This window comes from Rhinolophus hipposideros (genome assembly GCF_964194185.1).
Source record: "Rhinolophus hipposideros genome assembly, chromosome: 13".
Taxonomy (NCBI): domain Eukaryota; kingdom Metazoa; phylum Chordata; class Mammalia; order Chiroptera; family Rhinolophidae; genus Rhinolophus; species Rhinolophus hipposideros.
In genome coordinates, this window is record NC_138059.1 from 66,445,794 (window position 1) to 66,471,451 (window position 25,658).

Consider the following 25,658-nt stretch of genomic DNA (forward strand, 5'->3'; position numbering starts at 1 on the left):
CAAGGGAAAAGAAGCACAATCAGTATTTTATTTTTTAAGATTTCTCAGTTGTGTTATCTTGTCCTGTCCATACCCATGACAGCAATAGTGTTTCATCTTACACTATGTTGAAATACTTTTAATATAAATCCTCACTAGAAGCTAAAGCTTATTCATAAGTTGTAAGTCTTGTCTAGTGTCATTCATCTGCCTGAACATGCTTTGTTTCATTATATTTGCCAACAAAATGTTTTGATTTCAGTTTTGTAAAGAGGATACGAGTTAGCAAACCCATGTGTGTTCAGCTGTCCATCTTGCACCATAAATACAATGCCTTTCTCTCCCATTTAATGGTGTTTGTATCGATGTCGCCATATCTGCTGCATTTTAACTCCATGAAAAGAAAATGTGATTTTGTATTAGTAGTTTTGCTGATCAACTCAGTATTTCTGCACCAATCAGCATACTTAAATGCATGTAGTAGTCTGTACAATTGTTCAACATCCAAATACTTGTTTACTTTATGTCAACATGTCTGTAAAATTGCTGGCATTGGTCTCCATTCCAGTCTGGTAGAATAAGCAAGATAGAAAATAAATGTGTAAATGAATCATCTGTGTCATTTCAGTTCTCTGCATGAAGCCACTTTGCATCAAGCATGACATCCAAGCCCGCCACCCAACAACCATGGTTTCCTGACACCTCATTACTGACTGTTGAGACAAGTAGCTTTTGGAGGAAGTGTAGGATTAAACTTCTAAGTCTGGAAAAACTTAAAGTTGGATCCATTATCATTCAAAGTACACTCCTTTTCAAATGAATCCTTTCAGACAGCTTACGGATGGATGGATGTCACTAGCTTTATATTTTTTAAAAAATTCAGTGCAAACTACTTTGCTGAAACGCTGGGATAAGATCATCAGAGAATTTTGAGATAGTGTCCCCATGCCATTCCTAACGCCAGGATAGTCCTTGTTGGGTAAATCAAGTCTTAACTCTTGACCTAAAGGCCAGCTTCGTGGTTATGTGACCTGTGCAGTTACACAGAAGCACTGGTGCTTAAAGGAACGCCATACCTAATTTAATGCCCTGCTGTAGCCATCTTGAAATTATTGAATCATCAAAATACCAGTATTATTATCTTCTCCATCTTACAGAAGAGCAAAGTAAGGCACAAAGACACTAGCGTGCCCAAGGTCACACAGCTAGTCAAGCCAGGATGTGAACCCAGGCAGCCTGGTTACAGAGTTTGGATACCTGACCATTTAGGCCAACGCTGGCTCTTGCTTTGCTATGCTGCCTTTCCATCAAAGAAAAATTCTTCATTTTGTCTGTTTAATAAAGTGCTGGAGGTGTCCATTACAGTCTTTACCTTAAAGACCTTTGCTTAATCGTCTAAAAGTTTCAAGGATGAAACCTTCAGAGAAATTGCAACTCCAAACAACATGTCCCCTGCTCCCCAGGCCAAGTACACTTGCCTGAGTTAAATTAATGAGATGGCTATAAATATGCAGTAAAATATCACCGGTGTATTTGGGGCCCAATGCAGACCAGACTACAGAGTACCTGGTCTGTCTCCATCCAACTCCTGCACTGAAGACAGAGGGAGTTAAGTGACCAGGAGAGTGGGCTGGCCCTGGGCTCAGTGACACTTGCCTCCATTCACTCCCTCTGCCTTCCTAGCTCAGAAACCACCACACATCTTCCTAAAGCCAGAGGGCGCCATCCTGGTCATACTGACATAAGAGGCTGGGCTGGTGATGTAGAGAGATTCAGTGCTGGATTCTGAGAATTAGACAAGAAGCAATGTGCTCACTGCCTATTCAGTCTGCAAGAGCATTTCTGCTCCGGGCTAATTAATGTTCAAGATCCAAAGCCATATATAAAAGAAATAAGGGATCCCAAAAAGCCTGCTGCGCCCACACCTTCAGCAGCAGCCACCACGCAGCAGCAGCCATTCCAGTCAGAAAGCCCATTGGATTCTCCAGTCATCCCCGAGTGTCGGCAGCCCCCAAGGTAAGAGCGATCTAGCCACATAAAGAAATATATTCTTCTCCCACACGGGCTTCTCCATTCCATCCACCACACTTCATTTCCCAAACCCTCCTTTTCTGAAAGTTCAGGGCACACAGAGACAAAATAGTTGGGAGAAGTCACCCATTTCTAGAATTCCATCTAACCCAAGAGAAATGAACAAAAGGAGCCCTTATCTCCTTGCCCTTGTTGACTGGGTTCAATGCAAAATTTTCTTCCCTTTGTATGGTCCCCTCTTTCTGCTCCAATCCACCCTATTCACCATCCACCCTCGGCCCTAGAAAAATAAATCCTATAAGGCATGATTTGGGCCACACACAAAACAAATGGGGTGGGGGGAGCTGATAGCATGGCATCTACTCTAAGAGAATAACAAAAAATATTTTTCTCCTCACTTCTCCACCTTTTCCCATATTCAACCTCAAGTAAACAGTGGGTTTAATAGTGTGACTCAGGGGGCTGCAGAATAGTAGAGACTGTGCTGAGCCAAACCTGAGCACATTCCCTCCTCCAGCCCCAGAGTTTTCATTTCTCATCCCTATGACTCCTCTGACAGTCTTCTAAGAGCTAAAGATGATCAAGTCCCATAGCCAGAACTTTAGAGCTTGATTTCCAAAGTGGTCAACAACCCTGATCAGGGAAAAATTTTGTATGGAAACCTCCGGTCCCACTGGCTGCAACATTGTGGCAGCTCACAGGATGGAACTTCATCATTCTTCATTCTTCACATACATCCAAAGCCAGTGTGATGTCAGGAAGCATCGGCCCAGAGCATGAAATATCAGAACTCATCACAATGCTCAAGGATGTAACAAGACACAGGGTTTAATTCTGGCCTCTGTGACTCACAAATAGCCTGGATGAACTGAAAACACCTCCAGAGGAAAGTCACAATAACCTCTCTGGCAAATAAAAGACAATGGGATAGAGGGGGAAAAGAGGGCTGACCTGAGAAGGAGCAATACATAGAAGGACAATTGTTTTAAATTACAATGCCACATTGGAAGACAAGTATAACACTGTGATAACAAATGTTTTATTGAGGAAGTGTCATAATAGTCAACATTTAAATATTCAATAGATATTGTGTCTTTCTGTGCTAAGTACTAAGGGACCCACGGCTAATAAGATGGGGTCCCGACCCCCAAAGACTGTGCAGCCATAACCATAGGATGGTGAACAGCTGGTACAAGTACGTCCATCCTTCCATCCCCTGCCCTCACCCAGGTCAACCATTAATCATGCAACCCTCCACTGAGACCGGATACGGTCTCAAGATACAACACCCAAATGCACCACCATCAGGCAGAAATGCTAATCCCAAAATTACCTGCCATTCCTTATCACCAGAGAGACAAACCCCTGATGTCTCAGGCTACAATGCCAATCATGACAATTATTATGGCAGCGAATGTACTTGGAGAGTCTACTTTGTGCCAGACCCTGTTCCAGGAGCTTAATACCCACCACCTCCTTCAATCCCATTTCTCTAAAGTTGTTGGCTAACAGAAATTTTATGTGGTCTTCCCTGAAGACTCACTTAGAGGAAATGGAAATAAACTCCAGTCTGAGGAAATTAGATGTCCTTCAGACGAATTTCCCACAAGTAATGGATGATTCACATTAGCGATAACGAGAGAGCTGGTGAGATCTGCTGCCCAGGATGTCTGCAGAATTAGGAGACATTCTCGCCAAGCTGTAATGAAAGTGCAAACTTGTCTGAATGAAGGACAAACCAGATGACCTTCCAGGGTCCTTTTCATTTCCGAGATCCTATCATTTGTGGTGCTCCAGAATCAAATTTATTTTTTGCTAAAGTCTGTGGTAAATTGTGCTCATTAAATTGTCTCCACATCCACTTAGCACAGATGAAAAATTAGTAAAGGGAGGGAGGCAAGCAATTTGTAAAAACATATTTTTAAACTTCTATTAATCACATATCTACATTTTGAGCTGAAGCAAAAATACTGTTTAGAGAATTACTCTCAAAAATATCGGAAACCAAGTGTTAGACATGATGCAAAGGTAAAATCTTGGAAACTCACAGAAACAAATCATTGTAACTTGTATGAAGAAATTAACTTGTGCTAAAATGCCTTATTTTAGGATGGATATCGTTTCAGGAAGATTTATCACTTGTAGAAACAAACTGATTATGAAACACCAGTCATTTAAAAAAGAAAAACAATGACTAACATTAGACATTTTTCCAATTTTAAGAATTCAAAATTTTTTTCTCACTATAAATCAGGAAAAAAATATATAATTTATATTGTCCCTGATTTTAGCAAGAAATCACCTTGTCATACTTACTATAAAGTCATGTCCCAAAGAAGCTAAAGTTTGAAATAGGAAAATCCCATTCTATTTCTCATCTTTAAATATTGCATCCCAACATCAAAGGGCCAATTTACTTAATTTATAAAGAGCTCTTCCAAATCAGTAAGAAAAAGAACAACCTAAGTGAAAAATGGGAAAAGGCCTTCAAAAAGTAGTTAGCAACAACAAAAAGAATTCCAAACGCATAGAAAGTACTCCCCCTCAATCAAATTAAGACAAAAATTCGATGTCATTTTTCTCCTAGCAGAAGCAAAGATTTGTTTTAAACAGCAATGCGGAGTATTTGGCCATGGCCATTGTGTAGGAAGCTGGCATTCTCATACATTGTGTGAGTATACGTTGGTATAACTTCTTTGGAGGTAAATTTTACAGCATCTATTAAAAGATGAACATTTGATTTGCATCAAAGAGAGACTCATCTTTCAGGGATTTATCTTAAAGAAATGTTTCCATCTGAGCAAAAAAGATAAGGTGTACAAGGACATTCGCCACAGCCTAGTGTGGATAACAAAGGGGTTCTATGGAAAGTAACCTCACAGAGTGACCCGATCATAAATTCCCAACTGGGCAAGTCATGATGTGTACTCACACCCAGGCCTGGAACTTCTTTTGTGAAAGGTTTCAAAGCAAGTCCCTTTCACTGTCTTGTGCATGTAGGTGAACACACCATTGAAATGCCAAAAGCAATACCCCTCAAAGGCGTAACCGCCCTGAAGAGAGCACATAATCTTCACTATCCTGCAATTCAATCCCACCTTGCTTTCTCCCACTTCCATGTAATCTTCCTTACCTTCCCTCCTTAATTCCAAATGCATAAAAGAAACTGCAAAATTGTCCCTCCCAGAGCATTTTAGATCTTGCTTCCTGGCAATTGTCGTCAGTTTGGGTTCAAATAAATCTTATAAATACAGGTTTGGACGTTCCTTACGTCAACATAACTGGAAAAAAATTAAAATAAAAAAACGGTAACTGTAGCTGCCTCTGAAAAAGAGGCCAGGGGTTGAGAGCTGGATTGGGGAGGAGACATAGTTTACGCTGTAAATGTTTCATACTATTTGGATTTTTTCAGTCCAGTGGAGAGACCGTAGCTGGAGTGCAAGGGATTAAAGAGGGGCAATGTAAACCAAGAGATACACAGAATGGAGGTAGACTACAGCATCTGGGCTCATCTTTTCTTCCTTTTCTTTAATCCTGATCACAGCCCCCCTGCTACTTATCTCTGTTTCAGGGTTGGAGAATAAGGCTCAGGGGAAACATTCACAAAATATGAAGAAACAATGAGCAGGGGAAGATAAGGTGACAGATTCTGTGCCAAACCGACCCTAAAGGGTGTAGAATACTCGTTGTTTCCTCCTTCCTGCTGACTGCCTGCTGAGAAGTTCCTGCTTCCAGTCCGGCCTCTAAAAGCACCTCCTGTGAACATTTTGGGGGCCTTGGATTTTTTCTTCAACTGGCTTGCAATTGCCATGGAAAGTTCCCAGACATCGAAATTTTAGAAACAGCCTACAAATTCTTTGTGAAAATGGAAAACTTTGCTCTCACTGAACAAGTAGTCAACTATTACTCTCCAAAGAGCCATTTCCTCTCTGTAAGCACCGAAGCCCATTTCAGAGACTTCATAAACGTTACTGTTTTATAAATGAGCCGCCATCAGAAAGACTGCTTGACCATTAAAGATGGAAGCAGCAGACCAGGAAATAAGAATGTCTGGGGGTAGAGGGACAATTCCTGTGGAGAAATTGTCTACGCTGTCTTTTTAGGCTGCAATATTTAAAAATGAGCCAAGCAATTCCAAAACTCAAAGTGTTATTAATAGTTTGATCATCAACAGAAAGATTGGGCTGATTTAAATTTGTGAGGGAAAATGTTGCTTTAACAAACGTAAAGCACTTTATCCAGCTGAACCAAGATGCAAAGAGTTCAAATGAAGTCAGCCACCATTTTTGCAAAATACAAAAGCAATACAATGTAGAATTATAGTTATAATCACAGAAAAGATCTGCAGCAATTCTTGAGTCGCCATTAAAAGTAGGTAGCAGTGGTTTTTAATCGTTTTGAGTCAGAGCTGTCTTTTAGACTCTGATGAAAATATAAGTGGAGAGTTAGAAGGGGCAAACCCAATCCCTTCTCTTTTGCTATGAGCCAAACTACCAAGAACACCGTACTCATTAGCTCTGAACAAACCTTAATAATCTTTGAACACCCAAATTTAAGCACTAAGCCTAATTAAGCAGATACCACCACTACTTTTCATTTCGTTTTAATAGGGACCACACAGGAAATACCACAAGTAATGACGATTCTCATGAGCCAAAGAACAAAATTAGCAGCTACGGGTTCTAATTAAATTTTGGCTTCCAAATATGATATTTTGCTTTTCACTAAAAATAGTGAACTTTTAAACTAGAGAGGGAAATAATAAAATGACCAAATCATTCAAAGGAAATTGATGGGTGTGGCAGCATTTTGTCTTTCGCAGCTTGTGATTGTTCACACTCTATCCAGAGTTTCATGAGCCACAGGAAACCCAGATGCCCCAGTGAGACAAGGTAAGACAAAAATAAACAATAAATGTAAATATGCTTTGGAAAAAGGAAACATGTCTCTTAAATATCAGTTGTTTTTCATTATTGTTGTTGCCGTTGTCATAATAGTACTAGCGCTTGGGCCTGGAGAGAGAGTCTGTATGGACCACAGATAATTAATGCATAAAACTGAAAACATTTATCACCTTCTCTTCTGCCAGGATCAGGAATATCAGAAGTTGTTCAAAGCCTTTAAAAATCAAAACCAAAAATGCTTCCATGTGAAATGGACGGTTTAGAAAAAAAACAAAAAAAAGTTACTTGGAGCAGTAGAATATCACCTGGACCTTGCATAGCACACCCAGACAAAAATAAGCCTTTGTTTTCCTCCAAAACGCTCTGCCAAATGCCCGACACTGCTTAGTTACTATCAAGGGAAGACGTGTCCTTCTATTTTCGTGCCCCTGCAGCTCTCTCTCTCTAATTAGAGCCTCCATATTGTCTGGCCATCTGCTTCTGGGTTCTGCCCAAGCTGTGGTGATGGAAGGGGTATTTTATGATCTCATCCTTTTAGTGGGAGGATAAATTCCACATTAGTCTCATCATGACAAAATGCCTTTGGGGAAGACACATGGACCGTCATGGTGCGTCCCGTGGAACAGCTAAATATTTCCCCTGGCTGCAGAGGTTGCAGGGGTTTTCTGTTTAACCATGTCATGGCCGACTAGCATGAAATGTCATATGCACAACATACACTAGCTCCTACTATCTCAACTATTGTCCATACATTGTCTCCTTCTATTGATTTGCAGCTCGATATAAACCTTTGTATTTTCCCCTCGTACAGCTGCCTTGTCTTACGTTGAGTCATTCTCGCTATTAAGTACAACCCTGTTTGGGTAGCCCCCAGCCTAGACTAACCCTTTGACCCCAGCTTCTCATTTTTCCACATTCAGTCACACACTATCTGTGGTACACTGTTCACAGAGACAGCCTCTCACACTGCCTCTCATCCCTGTACATGCGTGTTCCTCCTTCTATCAGGAAGGGAAGTCTGCCTGTCCACCACTGAATCTGGAATGGCCTTTGGCTTGCTTTGGCCAAATGGGTATGGAAGAAGTGACGCTGTGCTATTCTGGGTCTGGGCCTTCAGGGGTCTGAGTTTCGCTCTTTGGGAGGCTACCTGCCATGGAAAGAAGTCCAATGTATCCTACTCAAGAGAGAGGCCATGACAACAGGCTCTGGAGACACCAGATAGAAGGAGAAGCCACATGAAGAAAACGAAGGACCCAGACATATGCAAGAGTTCAGCTGACGCCATGAGAAAAGACAGGTCAAGCCAGTCCACCAAACCCGTCTTCTGAGCCAGCCCGGTTAAGGTATCAGACCTGTGACTGAGGCCCTGTTTGGCCCTCCCAGCCCCCGCTGGCTGCCCCAGCCAGCACCACATGGAGCAGGGAAAAGCTACCCCACTGCAATGTGCCTGAGTTGTTGACCTACAGATGGGTGAAAATAAAATGGTGATTGTGGTAAGCCCCTAAGTTTAGGGCTGATTTGTTGCACAGCAGTATACAACTGCTACATAAATACTGTGATGACGATTATAATAATGGCCTCAAAAGGATCATGCTATCCTGTGCCCATGACCCCTTGCGATGTGACGTTGCTGCACCTCCCATAAAGAGGTGGAGGCCTGGGACTTTTTTTTTTTTTTTTTGACCAGAAGAGTGTGGCAGAAGAAAGTCTGTGGAAGTCCCAGATCCTAGGCCACAGGAGACATGCAGCTTCAATGCTCACACTTTCAGGACGTGGAGCTCACCGTGCTGTCTAAGTTAGTGGACCGTGACAGGCCATGTGGGGGAAAGCCAAGGCACTCCAGCTAATAGCCAGCTCCATCAGCCAGAAATGTAGTGAGATCACCTAGAACCCTCGCCCAGCAGGTGACTGTGACCGCAGCAGTAATCCCAGGCACGATTATCCAGGTTACCAACCATGGAATCATGAGAAATAGCTGTGATTGTTTTAAGCAGCTAAGTTTTGGGGTGGTGTTCTGCATCCCTCCTGCCTAGTTCATCATGTCTGGCTCCCCCTGTCCCCCAGGCACACAGGGTAGCCTGACAGTGTGGTCAGGCTCCTGACTCCATGTGACTGGAAGTAGAGAGCTGTGTACTCTGTACTACAGGTATATACGGAGGACAGGTGCAGGACTGTAAAATTGCACGGCCCGGAGTTAATTAGGGCTCTGCCACTGACAAGGTGAGCAATCTAAGGCAAGTCTCCTTGTTGGTTAAATAGAGATTACAATAGCAAGTACCCCGCTGAGTTGTGTGAGCATTTGATGAAATAATCTACATAGAATATACTTAGTAAATGTTAGACAGCCTTAGTTTTCAAAAACACAAGGCTGGTTTTTATGGAAAGTCTTTACAAGTGTTTAAGTGAAGCCATATCCTTTAGAAATCTCTTCATAAAAATGAAACCGAGAATGAAAAACCCACATCCCCGTAGCCCCCCACACCTTCTTCGGGGAGTTGTCGTGGTACTACTGGAGGATTCTAGAGGAAATGGCACAGGGCATTTTTTTATGGGATAGATCTGTAGGAGGGAATACTTACTTCTAAATGATAATTTAAAGTACTTTGGGGCAACGCTGTAAGCTCTGCTTTAAAAAAAAAAAATGCAACTTCTAATTACTCCTAAACCAGGACTTTTAAATCTGAAGATAGGCATCTAAAATACTTGTTCTTTTCTGATGCTGCAGGGCTGATAAACTGGAGAAAGGATAGAAAATGGCAGTGAGTTAAGTGTGAGGTTCCAGAGACTAGAGTGAGAGGTTTCACTGAGGCGAGGTGGCAGGAAAAGCCCAGAAAGGGAACTGAGCAGCTCTAAAAATTAGACAATAGTCATTGAAGATTGAAAAGTTGGTGGTGTTATGTCTACACATCATGAATTTGTTCACCGGAAATAATGGGCAGAATAACGATAAATGGTCCAATTTCTTGGGTTATAATGCAAATAATTTGTTTTCATTGGGTTAGAGGTTTTCACCTTGAGTATTGCTTCATACAATTGAGATTCAACGAAAATGTCAAGATGGTGAATTCAGAGTGAAGCACCTTTTTTAATAAGAACAAATAAAAGGAGAATTCTCTCGAGCCAGGGACTACACCATAATTCTGGAATGTTTTTAATAATCAGCACAGGAAATACCAAGAAAAAGACATTTATGCTCTTAGTGGTCTTAAGTTGGTTCAGGCTGCTGTAACAAAATGCCACAGACTGGGTGGCTTAAACAATAGAAATTTATTTTCTCCCAGTTCTGAGGGCTGGAATTCCAAGATCAAGGTGTCATCCAGGTCAGTTCCTGATGGGAACTCGTCTCCTGTTTATGTTCTCACACGGTGGAGAGCAAGAGAGACAGGAAGCCAACTCTCTCCTTAAAAGTTCAAATTGCAGGTTCATGAGATAAACAATTAACTTATTTTTTAATTTGCTGAGATTGGAGATGGTTTGTTACACCGCAATAGAAAACTGTCATCTTATCAACATTCCAATTGCCATCATTATTTTATTACATCGGTGGCCTGGTGAAAGCTTCTTGGTATCATTTTTGATATGCCATAATACAGAAATTCTGAGTAGAAATAAAAGCCGTCATCTAAATTCCTTCCAATAATTTGCCCCTGGAGCAATTTTCTACTGAAAAATTTTTCGTAGTAAGCATTATAACTATATAATATATGTATTGATTCTTAAAAAATAATGTTCTTACCCTGCTGAACGCATTCGAACCTTATATTTATTTCAGAGGTGTTATGAAAGGATCAATAATTATGCTTTTTAATGTTCTTGCTGTACAATCTTAGAATTCCAATTTATGTTTAATATGTTATTTTTAGTAGCTTAAGAACTATAGAAGTTCTTCATGTCAGAATCACCAATAACTTTGTAGATGGTCACTAATGCATTGTAACTAAAGGAAGGGTCTCCTGGAAGGGTCCATTGCCACCCAAAGACCCACCACTCTACTCTCTTTACCAGGTAATAAAGCATTTGATAATAAACTACAGAGATGTTTTGTCAAGCACATAAAACTACTTGTAAAGGTGCTAATCTCTGCAACTCATGATATTGGATGGATGGATGGATGGATGGATGGATGGATGACAGGTAGGTAGGTAGGTAGGTAGAAAGATGATAGATGAGATAGATGGATGATAGATACATACCGTGTTTCCCTGAAAATAAGACCTAGCCGGACCATCAGCTCTAATGCATCTTTTGGAGCAAAAATTAATACAAGACCTGGTATTATATTATATTGTATTGTATTATATTATGACCCAATATTGTATTGTATTTATATTATATTATATTATATTATATTATATTATATTATATATTATATTATATTATATTATATTATATTATATTATATTATATTATATTATATTAAAGACCCGGTCTTATATTATATGAAAATAAGACCAGATCTTATATTAATTTTTGTTCCAAAAGACGCATTAGAGCTGATGGTCCAGCTAGGTCTTCTTTTCGGGGAAATACGGTAGATAGATGATAGATAGACCCTCCCTGGTGGCAAAATTAATCCAACTAAGATTTCAAATCACTACAATTTTCTAGGTAAACTTTATCACTGAAATTCTCATAATGGAACCCTAATTTCTGTCTGTAAAGAACTGCCTTTCTCTCTTCCGTTACACTTCCTTCTCCCATCAAGTATCCTCACTTATCCCCACCTACTAGCCTCAGATCAACCTAGACAAGCAATTGCATATACATGTAATTGTTGGGCGTGGCAATGGCCATGGGCTCTGTGTGTCCTTGCATGTCTTTGCTGCTTATGCCAAGGATATAAGGCACTGACAACTCTTTTCTAGGGGGTGTGCTTCTAACAAACAACCTTGAAGAATGAGATAATGACTCCCACCAGACAAAGAAAAGGCTTGCTTACCTCTCATTATAAAAGCAGTGGAATCCTCAAGTTCAGTCTTCCTCAGTGTGACACGACCCACTACATGCATAACACCCACCGGCACTGCTCTGTGTCACACCCTGGTGGGACTTGGGGGGAATGGAGAATCAACACAACCTTATGCTCATGCTTACTTTGTCATAAGCAACACAGTCTTTTGTCTCTAATCCAAGACTGTCATGTCTTCTGCCAGTGTCTATAAAACAATAACAGGCTGACTTGTAAGAAAATCTTAGATCCTTCAGGGTTTTTTTGTACAGTAGTTAATTAAAATGTTGGCCAGAAATAAAGCAATAATTAGGGTATGGGTAATAGAGTATATTAAAACATAAAAACCAGTTCTATCGTTTACCTCTCAATCAAAAAACATGTGCTTCTGAGATGTGGAAGGGAATTTTCAAGAGCCAAGCCTCTGAATTTGCAGGTAGTGGCAGGGTTTTCTCTACTCCATTAGCTTCTCTTTCTGCTATTGCCAAAATCATGTGGAAGGAAGGATCTGTGTGGCCAAAGCAGTCGGTCAAAGCCTATTTTGTCATAGCTGCTGAAGCCCAGCAAATTTCTTAGAAAACAATTTTAAAAAAGAAGTTATACCTAAGTTTTCTATCTAGCTACCAGATGCTACAAGAGGGTTTTCCTTCAGTAAGATGTTAGCATAAGAGTCTAATAACAATAAATTGGGATAATGTGATCATCATTTGATATTTCACATAATAAATGGGAGCATCGATTTTATTTAAATTTTCATTTAATAAGATTAAAAGCACTGTAAACATAATATAGCTATTAAGCAACAGACTATTCATTGTGCCTGGCCCAAAACTATGTCAGCGATTTTGACCAATGTGAGATAAATTTTCCACAAAAATTCTATGAACTTGTTTCAGGATGAGCATAATCACAAAAGTAGGGCTGCTAAAGTAGCCTACTAAAAATATACATATATATAATATATATTTTATAAATAATATATAATATATATAATGTATATAAGTTATATATACATTTTATATATATATATATATATATATATATATATATATATATATATATATCCTTCCAGATTTCCAAAACAAATAAATTAGAGGATTATGTGAATTATAAAAAGTCTTTGATTTAAAAAAGCATTACTTTAAATCAGTGTTTCTCAACTAGGGGCAATTTGCCCCCCTCCCCCCGCACTGGGGACATCTGGCGATATCTGGAGATATTTTTGGTTGTCACAGCTGGTGGGAGAGGGGGCCGGTTGCTGCCGGCATCTGTACATGAGTAGAGGCCAGGGCTGCTATAAACACCCCGCAGAGCACAGGACAGCCCCTACAACAAAGAATTATCTGGCCCCAAAATTGGTATGTTGCATAAGCACCAATCGTGACTTAACCGAAACTCACCTATTTTTCAAATTTCATCTTTCTTTTAAATGTCACTTAATGTGGATAATTTCACCCCGACCCTTGATGAAAATTTTGCCAGGTCTCTGATTTTTCTGTTCTTTACTCTTAGGTCCTACGGTCACTTTAATGAACAAACACAGGACGAATACAGAAATTAGAATGTGCAGTCCAGAAGGTTAATCAAAACTCTGAATTTGATTTAATGTCAAATGTCTCTTCTTCCAGAGTGAGCCTGATTCAGAATGGAAGCCTGGTGTGGGGCATCTCTGCCTCACAGAGATGCCTTGTTTGGCATCTCTGTATCTGTGTCCTTACTACCTAAGTTTTATCCCTCCAAGGCTGGCACATTGGAAGAGAAGGAGGAGGTAGCAGGGAAGGTCCTATTTGACCTACTACCACACTCCCTGATTTTCATGTACTTGGTTCCAATAGGTACATTGGTACTCTGGGGAGGGCAGAGAGAGGAATCTTAGATTTTGAAATCAGAAGAAATTCCTAAAGCCAAAAGAGCAAACATAGTGATTCACATTCGTGAATGTTACTTGTGTTAAAAAAAAGAAACAATATGGCCAAGATGGAGTCACTTTTGCTAAGCCAAACCAAAGCTTAGTAACTTAGTTTCCTCCTCTCCCAGGAGTGGAATTTTAAACCAATCAATCTGGAATTTCTTAATCCACATTAGTGACAATCTGCCTGATAAAACCCACTAGCTCGCTGGAAGGGAAGGTATCCCTGCCTAAAATAATCCACTTTTAACTTGTTAGTTTCACCCTCTTTATGCCTATTAAAACCTTCCATTTTATACAATTCATTGGAGTACGCTTCTAGTTGTTAGATGGGAAATTCACGACTTGCTTAATAAAGCTTGAAAGTGAGCTAGTAAGAAAGAACTTCATATTTATTTTTTTTAAGATTGAAAACCTTTGCATTGGGCGGAAGTATACTAATGTATTCTGTTGTTTAACCAAATATTTCATTACATAGTGACCTCTACTGGGAAGAATAAGTATATCACCAGGGCTAACAAAATAAGAAGCTAATTTAGTCTGTTTAGTTAAGGTATTGGTTAATTTGGAAAGGCACTATGGGTCAAATCTGTTATTTAAAATTGTTAAGGCCCAAATGTACTCTGAATATTTTTATTTTCAAAGAAATTTTGTAAACGATTTCAAACTTATTATGTATAGAGAATAATAATCACATACCTGCCACTCAACCTTATCAAATGTTAACATTTTGCCATATTTACCTCAGATCTTTTCAGTAGACAATTACATACATGTGAAGCCCCTCCCTGAAAACAGTCCCTTCCTCCCCTCTCAAGGGGACACTATTGGTGTCATCATTCTCATGAATATTTTCATACTTCTCCTTATGTGAATGTATATATAATACAGAGTATTGTGTTGCAAGTTTGAAATTTTTACATAAATGGAATTACACACACACACACACACACACATATATATACATTTTCTGAAATTTCACACTTTTCTGCTGTTTGAATTGGCCTATTATAGAAATCATGCCCCTCCCTCCCTTGAAGTGTGTGTGTGTGGGGGGAACTTTGAGATTTAAACTGATGGGGAAACCATGATTCTTCCTAATAGAGGTAGGTAAGAAAAATTGCCAAAGGGATTCTCTACAAAAATGTTTAAAAACCAAGACAAAAGAGAAAATCAGCAGGAGCTAATATTATCGACAATTATCATATTCTTTAAACCATTTAATCCTCACAGCAACTCTGAGACAACTTTGGTGACCTCCATTTTACAAAGACAGAAACCAGGGCACATAGGTTCCCTATTTTGCCTTTAATCATACAGTTCGTGAGTGGCAGGACCAGGAGAGAAGCCCAGTCTGACTCTCTGCTCTGAACCATGTGTAGATGAGGCTTATCAAGATTTCTAAGAACCACATGTAGCACCCCTTTAAGTCAATAGCCTGCCAATGCTGATGCAGTTGAACTCTACCAAGCTCCCCTCCTTGTGGCTCCTCTCCTTGAGACTCCAGCCAGGCCCCAGAGGAGGTGGACAGTGACTCTCCTCTCTATTCAGAAATTTCATGACCACAAATTGAGCATCGTCTTCCATGCAAAACCTCATGGTCCCTTGGCATGAGAAAAACTCAAGACTTGTTCCTGACTCAACAAGTGTGACCTGAGATAAGTCAAAAATAATAATTCCTGTGATCAGTTAACCTTCTTTTAAACATGGCAATTTGAAATAATCATGTTGTGAGGAAGAATGATTGAATGTGCCGTGACATCCTAAGTCATTAAATGGGAGGAACCATGCACTTAGTTGCAAAAGTTGATATGCATGGGAGCTTTAATCCTCTAATTATTTGGCTTTAATTCTTTAGCAGAGAGAAAGGGGAGGTGGACCTCCAGGCCTAAGAAACAGCAGCAAGGAAAGTGAACTCTGGCTGGTGTCTGCTCCCCTGGGGAGAAAAGGAAATAAGCACCAGGTTTCAGGTAGAGACAAAAGAGTTTAAGGAACTGAAGGGTTTCAAAGTGTTCCTTAAGAAGTAATCCAAGGCAAAAACAGCCTTAGGAATGGCAACAGCATGGGAAAAGTCACCTAGGCTTTATGGGAATCTGTATTAGTTTGGGCTGCCCTACAAAACACAGCCTGGGCAGCTTAAACAACAAATTTATTTTCTCACAGCTCTGCAGGGTGGGAAGTCCAAGAGCAAGGTGCTGGCTGATTGGTTCCCGGTAAACTCTCTTCTTGGCTTGCAGATGGGGCCTTTCACTGTGTCCTCACCTGGCCTGTGTGTGGGGGGGGAGGAGGGGAGGAGGGGGGGAGGGGAGTGGGGATAGCAAGTTTTCTAATGTCTCTTTTTATAAGGATACTACCCCTATCAGATCAGGGCCCCACATTTATGACCTCATTTATCCTTAATTACCTCCTTATCTGCCCTATCTACAAACACAGTCTGAAGATTGGGACTTCAACATGTGAATTGGGGTGGGACACAATTCACTCCCTAGCAGAATCTTTCCACAGTATCTCTTTCCAGTGGTCACCCAGCCTTTACATCAAAGATCCTAATGGTGAGAAATAATTACCTGTCAGTACTTCATTGCGGAAAAGTTCTAATGGTTAGAAAGTACATGTGATAGGAAGTTATATTTGCATTTCCAAAACTTCAGTCTTTGCATTCATGTTGTGCTCTTAGGATCACCACCACCACCCACCCACCCCACCCCCCAAAAAAAAAGAAAAAAAAGAAAATTTTTTAAAAAATCAAATCTCTCCCCTCTTAACAGCCCTGTAACTAAAGATAACTGTAGCAATTGTGGAACTCGGTGCAAAAAAAAAAAAAAATTTCCCCATCACAGAATGTTTACTAATTGTATGCAGATTTTACTGAAATGCATACAATAGTCTGTTTCAGAATCTGATTGAAATTCATTTCCATAGTAATATACTCTTTTTAGAACAGTGATTCCCAAAATGCGGTCTCCAAACAAGCAGCCCCAGCATCACCTGGGAACTTATTAGACTTGCAAATTCAAGAAGCCCAATCCAGACCTACGGAACTGAAGCTCGGGTGGTGGTGCCCCGCCACTTGTGTTTTAACAAGCGCCGGGACTGATTCAGGTGCACGTGAAGGTTGGAGAAGCACGGATTTAAGTCCGTTGTTAAGTTTTGGTTAGTGATTGCAGAGTAACTGTGTTAGGTGACTATTAGGGTCTAAACTGTTCAGCTGGACTAATGGTGACAAGTTCTAATCACCTATCTCTTTTTGAAGTGCACTGCGGGTAAAATGCTTTTCATTTTAACTAACCGTGTTGTGGTTCTAGTCAATGTTGCAGTTTTGCCCTAGGATAAAGCAGCCCCCTCTCCGCCCTGTCTTGCCGCGCAATCCGGAGTTACTCATTTACCAACCAAGTCCGGCCCTAGAATGGCGGAAAATTCAACGTTCAGAGGCGTGAGCAAGTCTCGACCAATCAGAAGCCGGGCTCGAGCCGCTAGCCCATCCTGGCAGGGTGATTGGTGGTTTCCCGGCGGAAGAGCCCCGTCGAAGCACCGCCCCCATCCTCCAGCCCGAGCCAATCGGCGCTCGGCGCTCCAACCAGCGCCGGCGGTTGAACATGGCGGAGGACGCCGCAGAGGCGCGGAGCCCGCGGGGGCGGGCTGACGGAGAGGATGCTGGCCCCTCGGAGAAAGGGCTGTCGGAAACGGCGAAGGATGATCAGGAGCAGTTCGAGTGCCAGGAACTGCTCGAGTACCAGGTTGAGCTGGGGGCCCCCGAGGAAGAGGAGGACGCGGGCCTGGTGGCGGAGGCCGAGGAGGTCGCTGCCGGCTGGATGCTCGATTTCCTCTGCCTCTCTCTTTGCCGGGCCTTCCGCGATGGCCGCTCGGAGGACTTCCGCCGGACCCGTGACAGCGCGGAGGGTAAGTGCTGGGCGCGCGTGGGCGGGCGGCCGAGGCCGGTGTGAAGCGCTGTCCCCCAGGGGGACCGGGTGAGGGAGGCGCGGAGTGAGCGTCGGCTCCAATCGCGATCCCCTGTTATCAGCTCCTGTTTTCTGTGGGTTTTTTTTTTCCGATTCTCAGTTTTTCTGAGAAGAAATGAGCCTCAGACCCCCTTTAGCGTTGCTACAGGGTTGAACGAGTTAAAATGGACAACGTTTCACCTCACCCAGTGTCCGATCCCGTCGGTCTCCTTTGGCGCTTGTGTGTGTTGCTTTTTTCGACTCCGGTCTGCGTGTGATGGCGTTTAGTCCGCGGTCACTGCGGTCGCCGCGTGGCTTAGGCCTCGGTGTTTCCTGTTAGCGTGTGAGCTCTTTACACCTCGTTTGCCCTGCGCGCTCAGGACTGTGGGCTTCGGAATAAAAGTGGGCGTCCGAGAAATCTGCCCAGACGAGCCAGCCTGCAAATGGCGGACGAAGACACGGACCTATAGAGATCAGCCTGGCTTTTTGCACAACAGAGAGATGCCCTGGTATTTACTTCAGAATCCGCACTCAACTTATTGCAGCTGGAGGCAGCCCCAAGGTAGTCTTTAATAGACGGTTAAACACTTAAGAAAGCCGTATTGACACATTCCATCTTCTCAGCAAACCCCAGGAGTCAGGCACATTATCTCCGTTTATAGAGCAATGAACTGGTTGAACATCCTCAAGTATTGATCGCTTTGCACCCCTTTTAAGGGCGTGTTCCGGACCCGTGCTTGTCTTCCAATTCCAGAACCCTTCCTCTCACTGTATCACAGATAACACTAGAGCCATGGTTAATTAGCATTAATTAGACAGTTTCACGGTAGAATAATGAAATAACCGGGAGAAGAGCCAAATCTCCCATGAAGAATTTCAAGTAATTTATGCATCTGCTCTGTCCTCAAGGAGGTGAAGCATAACTCCCCGTCCCAAGTGTGGGCCGTGCACAGTGACTGTTTTCTGAAGAGTACAGTACGGAAAGGGGAGCAGAGAGGAACTCCACAGTAGAGAAACTGACAGGCTCTACCTCACCTCGGTAATGGCTGTCAGCCTCAACGGTGATAGTTGGTAGTGTGCACACTTAATACGCTACGGTGAAAATGGAACTTGATGGTCTTCCTCTCCAGATCCCAGAGCTCTAGTCTAATCATGAGAAAAAAACACCAGACAAGTCCCAGGAGACGTGCCTTTTACAAAATACCTCAACACTGTCAAGGTCATCAAAAGGGAAAATCTGATAACGAATTGTCCTGTGGTACTCTAGATGGATGGGCGCCTGCAGCAGAAAAGGGACATGGTCATAACGAAGGAATTCTGACTAAAGCGTGGATTTTAGTTAATGTATCAATACTGGTTCATTAATTTAGCATATACCATACTAATGTAAGACGTTACTAGGGAAACCATCTTCACAATAATTCTGTAAATTTAAAAACTTCTAAAAACTGTTTATGAAAAAAGTAAAACCCCTTTTCAAGGTTCTAACTCAAGACCTGAGAAATAATCTAGGCCACCTCCATTATTTTAAGGTTGGGGTACAGAAACCCAGAGAGGGTCAACTGTTTTTCAAGTTGCACTGCTAATCCATGGGAGACCTGCAAATTGTGAAGTTTTATCTTTTGTCCCTGTATTCCTGTTTTGACTGAAAGGACTCCCATTTTTTTTACCTTTTATGGAATTTTATTCACTACGCTTTTCAATATTGTAAAAATATACGACTCTTAATGCTTTCTAGAAAATTCTTAGCTCTTTCATTCCAACTCAGAATTGTTCTCACACCTCCCAGAGATAATGCCTTTTGCAGACTACTATTCCTAACCTATCTCCTACCATGGGAAGCACTGTGGGGTATTAGGAACATAGACTCCCGAGTAAACGATCTGAATTTGATTCCTGACTCGGCTACTATACAGCTGTAAGACCTGAAGCAAGTTACTTACCCTCTTGGTACCTCAATTTCCTCATCGATAAAATGGTGATAATAGTATTTACCTCATAGGACTGTTGAGAGAAGCAAATGAGCTGATATGTATAAAGCAAAGTTTCTCAACCGCAGCACTGCTGACATTTTGCACCTGGTAATTCTTTGTTCTGGGTATGCATGAGTGTGGAGGAGAGTGGGGATGAGGGTTCTCCTGTGTTCTCCTTGTAGGACGTTCAGCAGCATCCCTGACCTCAACCACTAGGTGCCAGTAGCACCCTCTTCCACCCTTGACAATCAAAAATGTCTCCAGATACTGCACAAAGTCCCCTAAGAGACAAGATCACTCCCTGTTGAAAAGCACTAGTATAAACCAGTGGTATAAAGAATACTTTCTGATATTATATACATACATATATATATATAAGTGCTTAAATATAGTTGGCTATTGTTGCTGGTCATTAGATCCTCCCTAGTGTTTTTCGGTCAGCAGTGTTTGGTTACAGATATGGAAAAAGCAGATAGCCGGGTTCAGCCTGAGTAGGTTTTCCTTGTTTTGTTTTGTTTTGTTTTTGCCTAGCAGGTAGAAAGAACAGAAGGGCAGTGATATATGGGATATCTGTAGTTATTGCATTGTTGACTAGATGGAATATGGAGGGAGGTGAATATAGAAGGGTCTGACTTTCTTCCCTAGAATAGATTAGCTCTTTTTTTTACTTTGCTCCTGTGCTATACTTACCCATTGTGGCACTTATTAACATTTTAATTAGTCACTTGCATAACTTTCTTCAATTTGTGCCTTCTTAGACTAAAACTATCGGCAAGGGCAGGGACTGGCTATCCCATCATGCAGTTATCAGTCCCTAATATTGGCTAGCAGTAGATGTTCAGTAAATACTGAATGAATTGTGTTTCAATTTTATGCTGTTCTTGAATCCTATTAATTATATTATGGCTATAATTAGCCCAGATAATTGCTAGTATAGTATAAGATGATGGCGTTTTAGAATTAAGGAAATAAGTACAAATAAATGTGTTTATTTGTCTTACCTGCTTAGTGGCTGCAGGACTGCTTTTGCTAGTTAATTTAACCTCTTTATTTCCACCAAGCCAGCCCTGGGTGAAGTGTAATATATAAATAAGGCTAACAGTAGCACCTTCAGGTCTTTAAACATTTCTTCAGAGAAGCCTTCCCTGGTATGTCCTCCCTCCAACTAGCTACTAAAACACACAGTAACATTGTTTGTTATGTTTCCATGGCATTCTATACTTGTCTTTTTAGGTTTTCTCTTCTTTTTTACTTTAGTTGTTCATTTTTGTCTTTCGTGGCTACATGGTAAGAAAGTCTCTGAGCTCCACAACCATGGTTTACTCACCATTGTATACAATCACTGTCTGGCGTAACATCTGGGTGGGCATTCAAATATTTGTGAGATTAATATTAATATGTTTTCATAATAAATCTTTGTAAACTAAACAGACTCTCAGTTAAATAAAACCGTGACAAAAATAATGTGAAGTATTTCCTATAATATTAGTTTTAAGATGTAAAATAAGCTTCCCGATAATGATTTGACTCACTTTACAGTTTGGCTCTCTCACTTTTCGTTAGTTTAGAGTGCTACCTGTGAAAATAGTTTTAAATATTTATTCTACATGTGAAACATCAGTTTTATTTTGCAAGTGTTCATTGCTGTTTTTCAGACTTTTAGAAAATTGTCTATAAATAAAAATATGCAGCTCTAAACTTACAATAATTTTTGTGTTATGTTTATAACCTATTTTCTCAAAAAAAAAACACAGAGACACTGTGGGGTCAAGGTTTTTTCTATGTTTAAATAAAATTCACTTTTTTTCTTTTTCAGCTATTATTCATGGATTAACCAGTCTAACAGCTTATCAAGTGCAAACTATACAAATATGTCAGTTTTTGACAAGAATTGCATCAGGAAAAACCCTTGGTAAGTACGAGTTTTTAACTTATATTGGAAATATTTCAGTCTATGTCTAAAGGTAAGACAGTGAGAAGAAAACAGATGGGAGCTGTCATTTGTTTTTGAGCGTTTGCCCACGTGTATTTGTTATATGTATCTACACACAAGCATATCTAAAAGAAGTGAAAGAAATGTAGTCCCTATCTTAGAGCAGTGGTTCTCAAACTTTAACCTGCTTCAGAGTCATTGGAGAATTTGTTTTTGAAAAACAGAACGCTGAGTCCCCTTCCCCTCCACGTGGGAGTTTCTGATGCAATAGGATGGGCGAGGGCCCGGGAGTTATGTTTCTCATAAGTTCCCAGGTGGCTCTGATGCCGTTTTGGAGTGCCCCGCTTCATGCACTTTACCTTACAGATTGTACTTTAAGTTGGTATGGTAACTTTGCAGTCACCCTTACTATTGTGCACATTCCTTTTTTCACTGGCAGCTCTGATAGTTGAAACCTCTCACTTGAACTTCATTTCAGTACTTATTTGTATACGGGAGTATGATTTATTGCTGTATTATCTCCCTTGTCCCCTTAGTTCATTTTAGATTGTAATGGGCAAGCCTGATTCGGTTGGTCAATAATGGCCGGTATTACCACATGGCCATTTAAAGGACCTTTTGATGCGAATGATTACCTCGGCCCTCAGTCGTCTAGCTCTGGCTCAGGTAGCATGCTTTGTGCCGGAGGTGAGGTTGGGTCTGGAGTTGGTACCAGGACCATAGGTGGCTAGGACTAGAGCAGAGTAGATATGGGGGACAGAATTATAGGTAGGTCTGGGCTGAAGAAAAGGGGCTAATGTCCCAGCTGGAGAATCCCTGACCACACAGACTGTGAGGTAACAGGGTTATTAACAGAGTGGCTTTATAGTTCATGACATAATGCATAACATGACAGCGTATTCTAGTGCTTCACATACAGCAGTTGTTCAGTGTATCTTCATTCCTCCAATAAAGGGGTGGGAAAATCCTTTTTTGGAGGAAAGGTGCTGGTCTGTGTCAGTATCCTGCGTTCCTCATCTTGAAATTCACCAGGATCCTGTTTTGGGTGTATCTTGGATGTAATAGGCCAAGGTCAGTTACCAAGAATCAATATATTTCACCATAATGGACTCAAGCGAGAAAGCGTTTAGAATTTCATTTTAATTTATATATTGGATTTTCAGTGTTTGTACCCTTTTGCATTTTTTTGTGGTTGCTCTGCAGCAGCACAGCCTGATAGAAATACAATGTGAGCCTCATATGTAATTGAGAATTGTAATAGTTACATTAAGTAGAAAGAAATAGGTGGAATCAATTTTAGCACTATCTTATTTAACCCAGTATTTCTAAAACATGCACCAACATATCAGTATAAAACGTTAATATTTTACCCTTTCTTTTTTTGCAGTAAGTCTTTGAAATCTGGTGTGTACTTTATACTTAAAACACATCTCAATTTGGACTAGCCGTATTTTAACTGCTCGATAATTACATATGGCTATGGGCTACCACGTTAGCCCTAGTCTCCTGCCCCACATAGCTTTAAATATGTTAAATGTCTTGAAGGAGAAATGTTTGTTTATGGCAGGTTCCTTCTTTCATGGGACTTTATCTCTTAAGATCTGTGCAACTCAGGGCGATTTCCCTGCCTTTCCACCACAGTTTCCTGCACTGCCCCAGAACTCAGCAAACGTCCTGTGGGGAAAACCTGTGTTTTCAGTTCCTCTAGTTTCCAATCCACCCAGCAGCCCCAAGAAACCCACCAGAAACTTTTCTCATTTCTCTTACCCCAGCGAAATCTCCCTGCCTGGAGTATACTGGCCCCTCAGTGTAAATGAACTCAGGGAAGAAAACATCATCAGCTCACCTCAGGACTCTGGAATTGTACTTCGTCTGGTTCTTGTTGCTCGCACAGCTATCCCATGTCTATAGCAACGTGGTTTTACAATTTGTCCAGCTTTTTTCTGGTGGTCGTAGGAGTGCTGGCCCGCTGCAATATCCTGCCTCCTCCCTGAAAGGGAAGGTCTACACGGTAAAGTTTTTGTAGTTAAGATCTAACATGTGCACAGACATTTTTTTTCTGCATCTCACAGTTAGAAGAAGGAAGGCAGATTAGAGAGAAGGGTTCGATAATGTCAGTCAAGACTTGTTAGGAAGGAGGAGTACTGAAATGCAGTTTGGAAAGAAGGAAAGCAGATGTGAGGTGAAGAAGGAGGAGGCCATCTGCCTTGGCATTTTCATTTCACTGCCTCACAGCAGGCAATCTAGCCATACCAGCCATCCTGTCACTCCGGAAATGCACCGTTGGAGACAAGCAAGTAGGGCATAAGGGTTCTGGTGTCCATTTCTGCCACTTGGGAGCTGCGACCTTTCTAGATCACAGATCCTCCTTTATCAAACAAGATCGATGATACTGTGTACTTTTTTAAAGAAATTGTGTGAATAAAGGCCTCCAGCATGTGAAGCAGTTAGCACAATGCCTGACACGTAAGGGCCTCAGCGAGTGTTAACTGTGAGTGACTGTCTTTCGTAGACCTCTGCCTTACCTTCTGCTCCGTCTTCCTGAAATGCTCTTCTTGCCATCGTCGTCCCCTTCACTTGCTTATCTTCTGTTTACTCGTAATGTCCCAGTCCAGACGACTTCTCTTTGACGGAGGATTCTTTCCTGGTATCCCTTCTGAGAGCTAATCCTCTGTTCCTCGGATGCACTGGTTTTCCTAGAGAGTTCCTAGAAAACAAAGGTGCATGGCCTCTGCTCTGTACTAATTAAATTGATCTCTGGGGGATACGCCTAGGCATGTGTATTTTCCAAAAGCTCCTCAGATGATTCTGACATAAAGCTAGGGTTGAGAACCATTGGCATAGTACATAATTCTAGTCAAGGACCAGTCATGTAGCTTTGTCTACTTGTCTTCCTTCATAGCTCTCATGTAAGTTCCACATATAAGTGCAGACACTTTTGCTTCTTCATGTTTTGTGTCCCATGCCTGGCACAGAGCCTGGACTATAGAGACTGGGTCTATGAATGAATATATTTTTATATCTAAAATGTTGGAGAAACACTGGAGAAATCAACAAGAAATAAAGTAGAAATTGTTGAAACAGCTAATATTAAATTGCAAGCTCCCTCAAATTTTTAAAGGGGGAAAAAAAGGAAATTCTCTTAAGTATGTTTGTTACATAGTTGCTATGGAACTACTAGTGTACCAGGATAGGCAGGAATATACTAAATAACTCCTGCCTCAGAACTTGAAATGTCATTATGCATAGTAGAGTAAGAGATTTTCTGCCTTCAAGACACTGGAAAGCTAAGGGATTGTTGAGGTAAGTATAAGCATAAGATACTGACAGGCATAGCGAAGATGGGAATAGTGATACAAGAGATTTAAGGAAAAGAAATTTCCCGGTCACTTAGCTAGAGTAAGAAAGGAATTCAAGACGGAGATAGAGTTTGCTCTAAGCCGCTTAGGATTGATGGGTTCCATCAGAATGTGAAAATGGTAGTCTAGACAAGACGAAACATTTGAGTTAGTTGGCCACAATAGTTTACCTGGATAGTAGAACTCTTGATTTCCATGCTTGACTCCCAAAACTTGCTCCTCACCCAGGCTTCTCCTGTCCATGGCGGCAGCACCATTTATCCAGTTAGTAAAGCCTGGGAGTCCTTTCGTTTTCCTCACATTCCATATCCAGCCCCCCCAGCTAGCCCTGTTCGTTGTCCAGTCAGAGTTCCCAAATAGGCATTTCCTTCCCTCCTCCCTCATCTCTGATGGCTTGTGTCCCACTTGCCAACTGCTTTAGCCGCCTGACCTCCTTTCTGTCTTTCTGAACACCCAACTCCTACTCAGGACCTTTGTACTTGCTGTTCATTCCCTCTGGAATGTTTTCTCTGTAGATCTTGAAGTGACTGCCACTTCTGCTTCACATTATGCTGATCCTGGCTCCACTGTCGCTTCCTGAGAGAGGCCTTTCCTAACTCCCGCATCAGTTTGATTCCTCCCGTAGTACCCTTTATTTTCTTACTAGCTCTTATTACTCTGAAGTTAAATTATTTGTTAATTTGT

General features: G+C 41.3%; 1 protein-coding gene across 2 annotated transcripts in view; it reads left to right on the forward strand.

Moving 5' to 3' along the window:
• The first annotated feature begins 17,328 nt into the window (after positions 1–17,328).
• The window catches only part of TERF1 (telomeric repeat binding factor 1), a 29,526-nt gene continuing 21,196 nt past the window's right edge, over positions 17,329–25,658 (forward strand). For both annotated transcript variants that reach the window (XM_081069907.1, XM_081069908.1), the window contains exons 1-2: positions 17,329–17,671; positions 21,499–21,594. In XM_081069907.1, the coding sequence (XP_080926033.1) occupies positions 17,368–17,671; positions 21,499–21,594 (400 nt within the window). In that variant the 5' untranslated portion in view covers positions 17,329–17,367. The remainder of the gene's footprint in view (positions 17,672–21,498; positions 21,595–25,658) is intronic.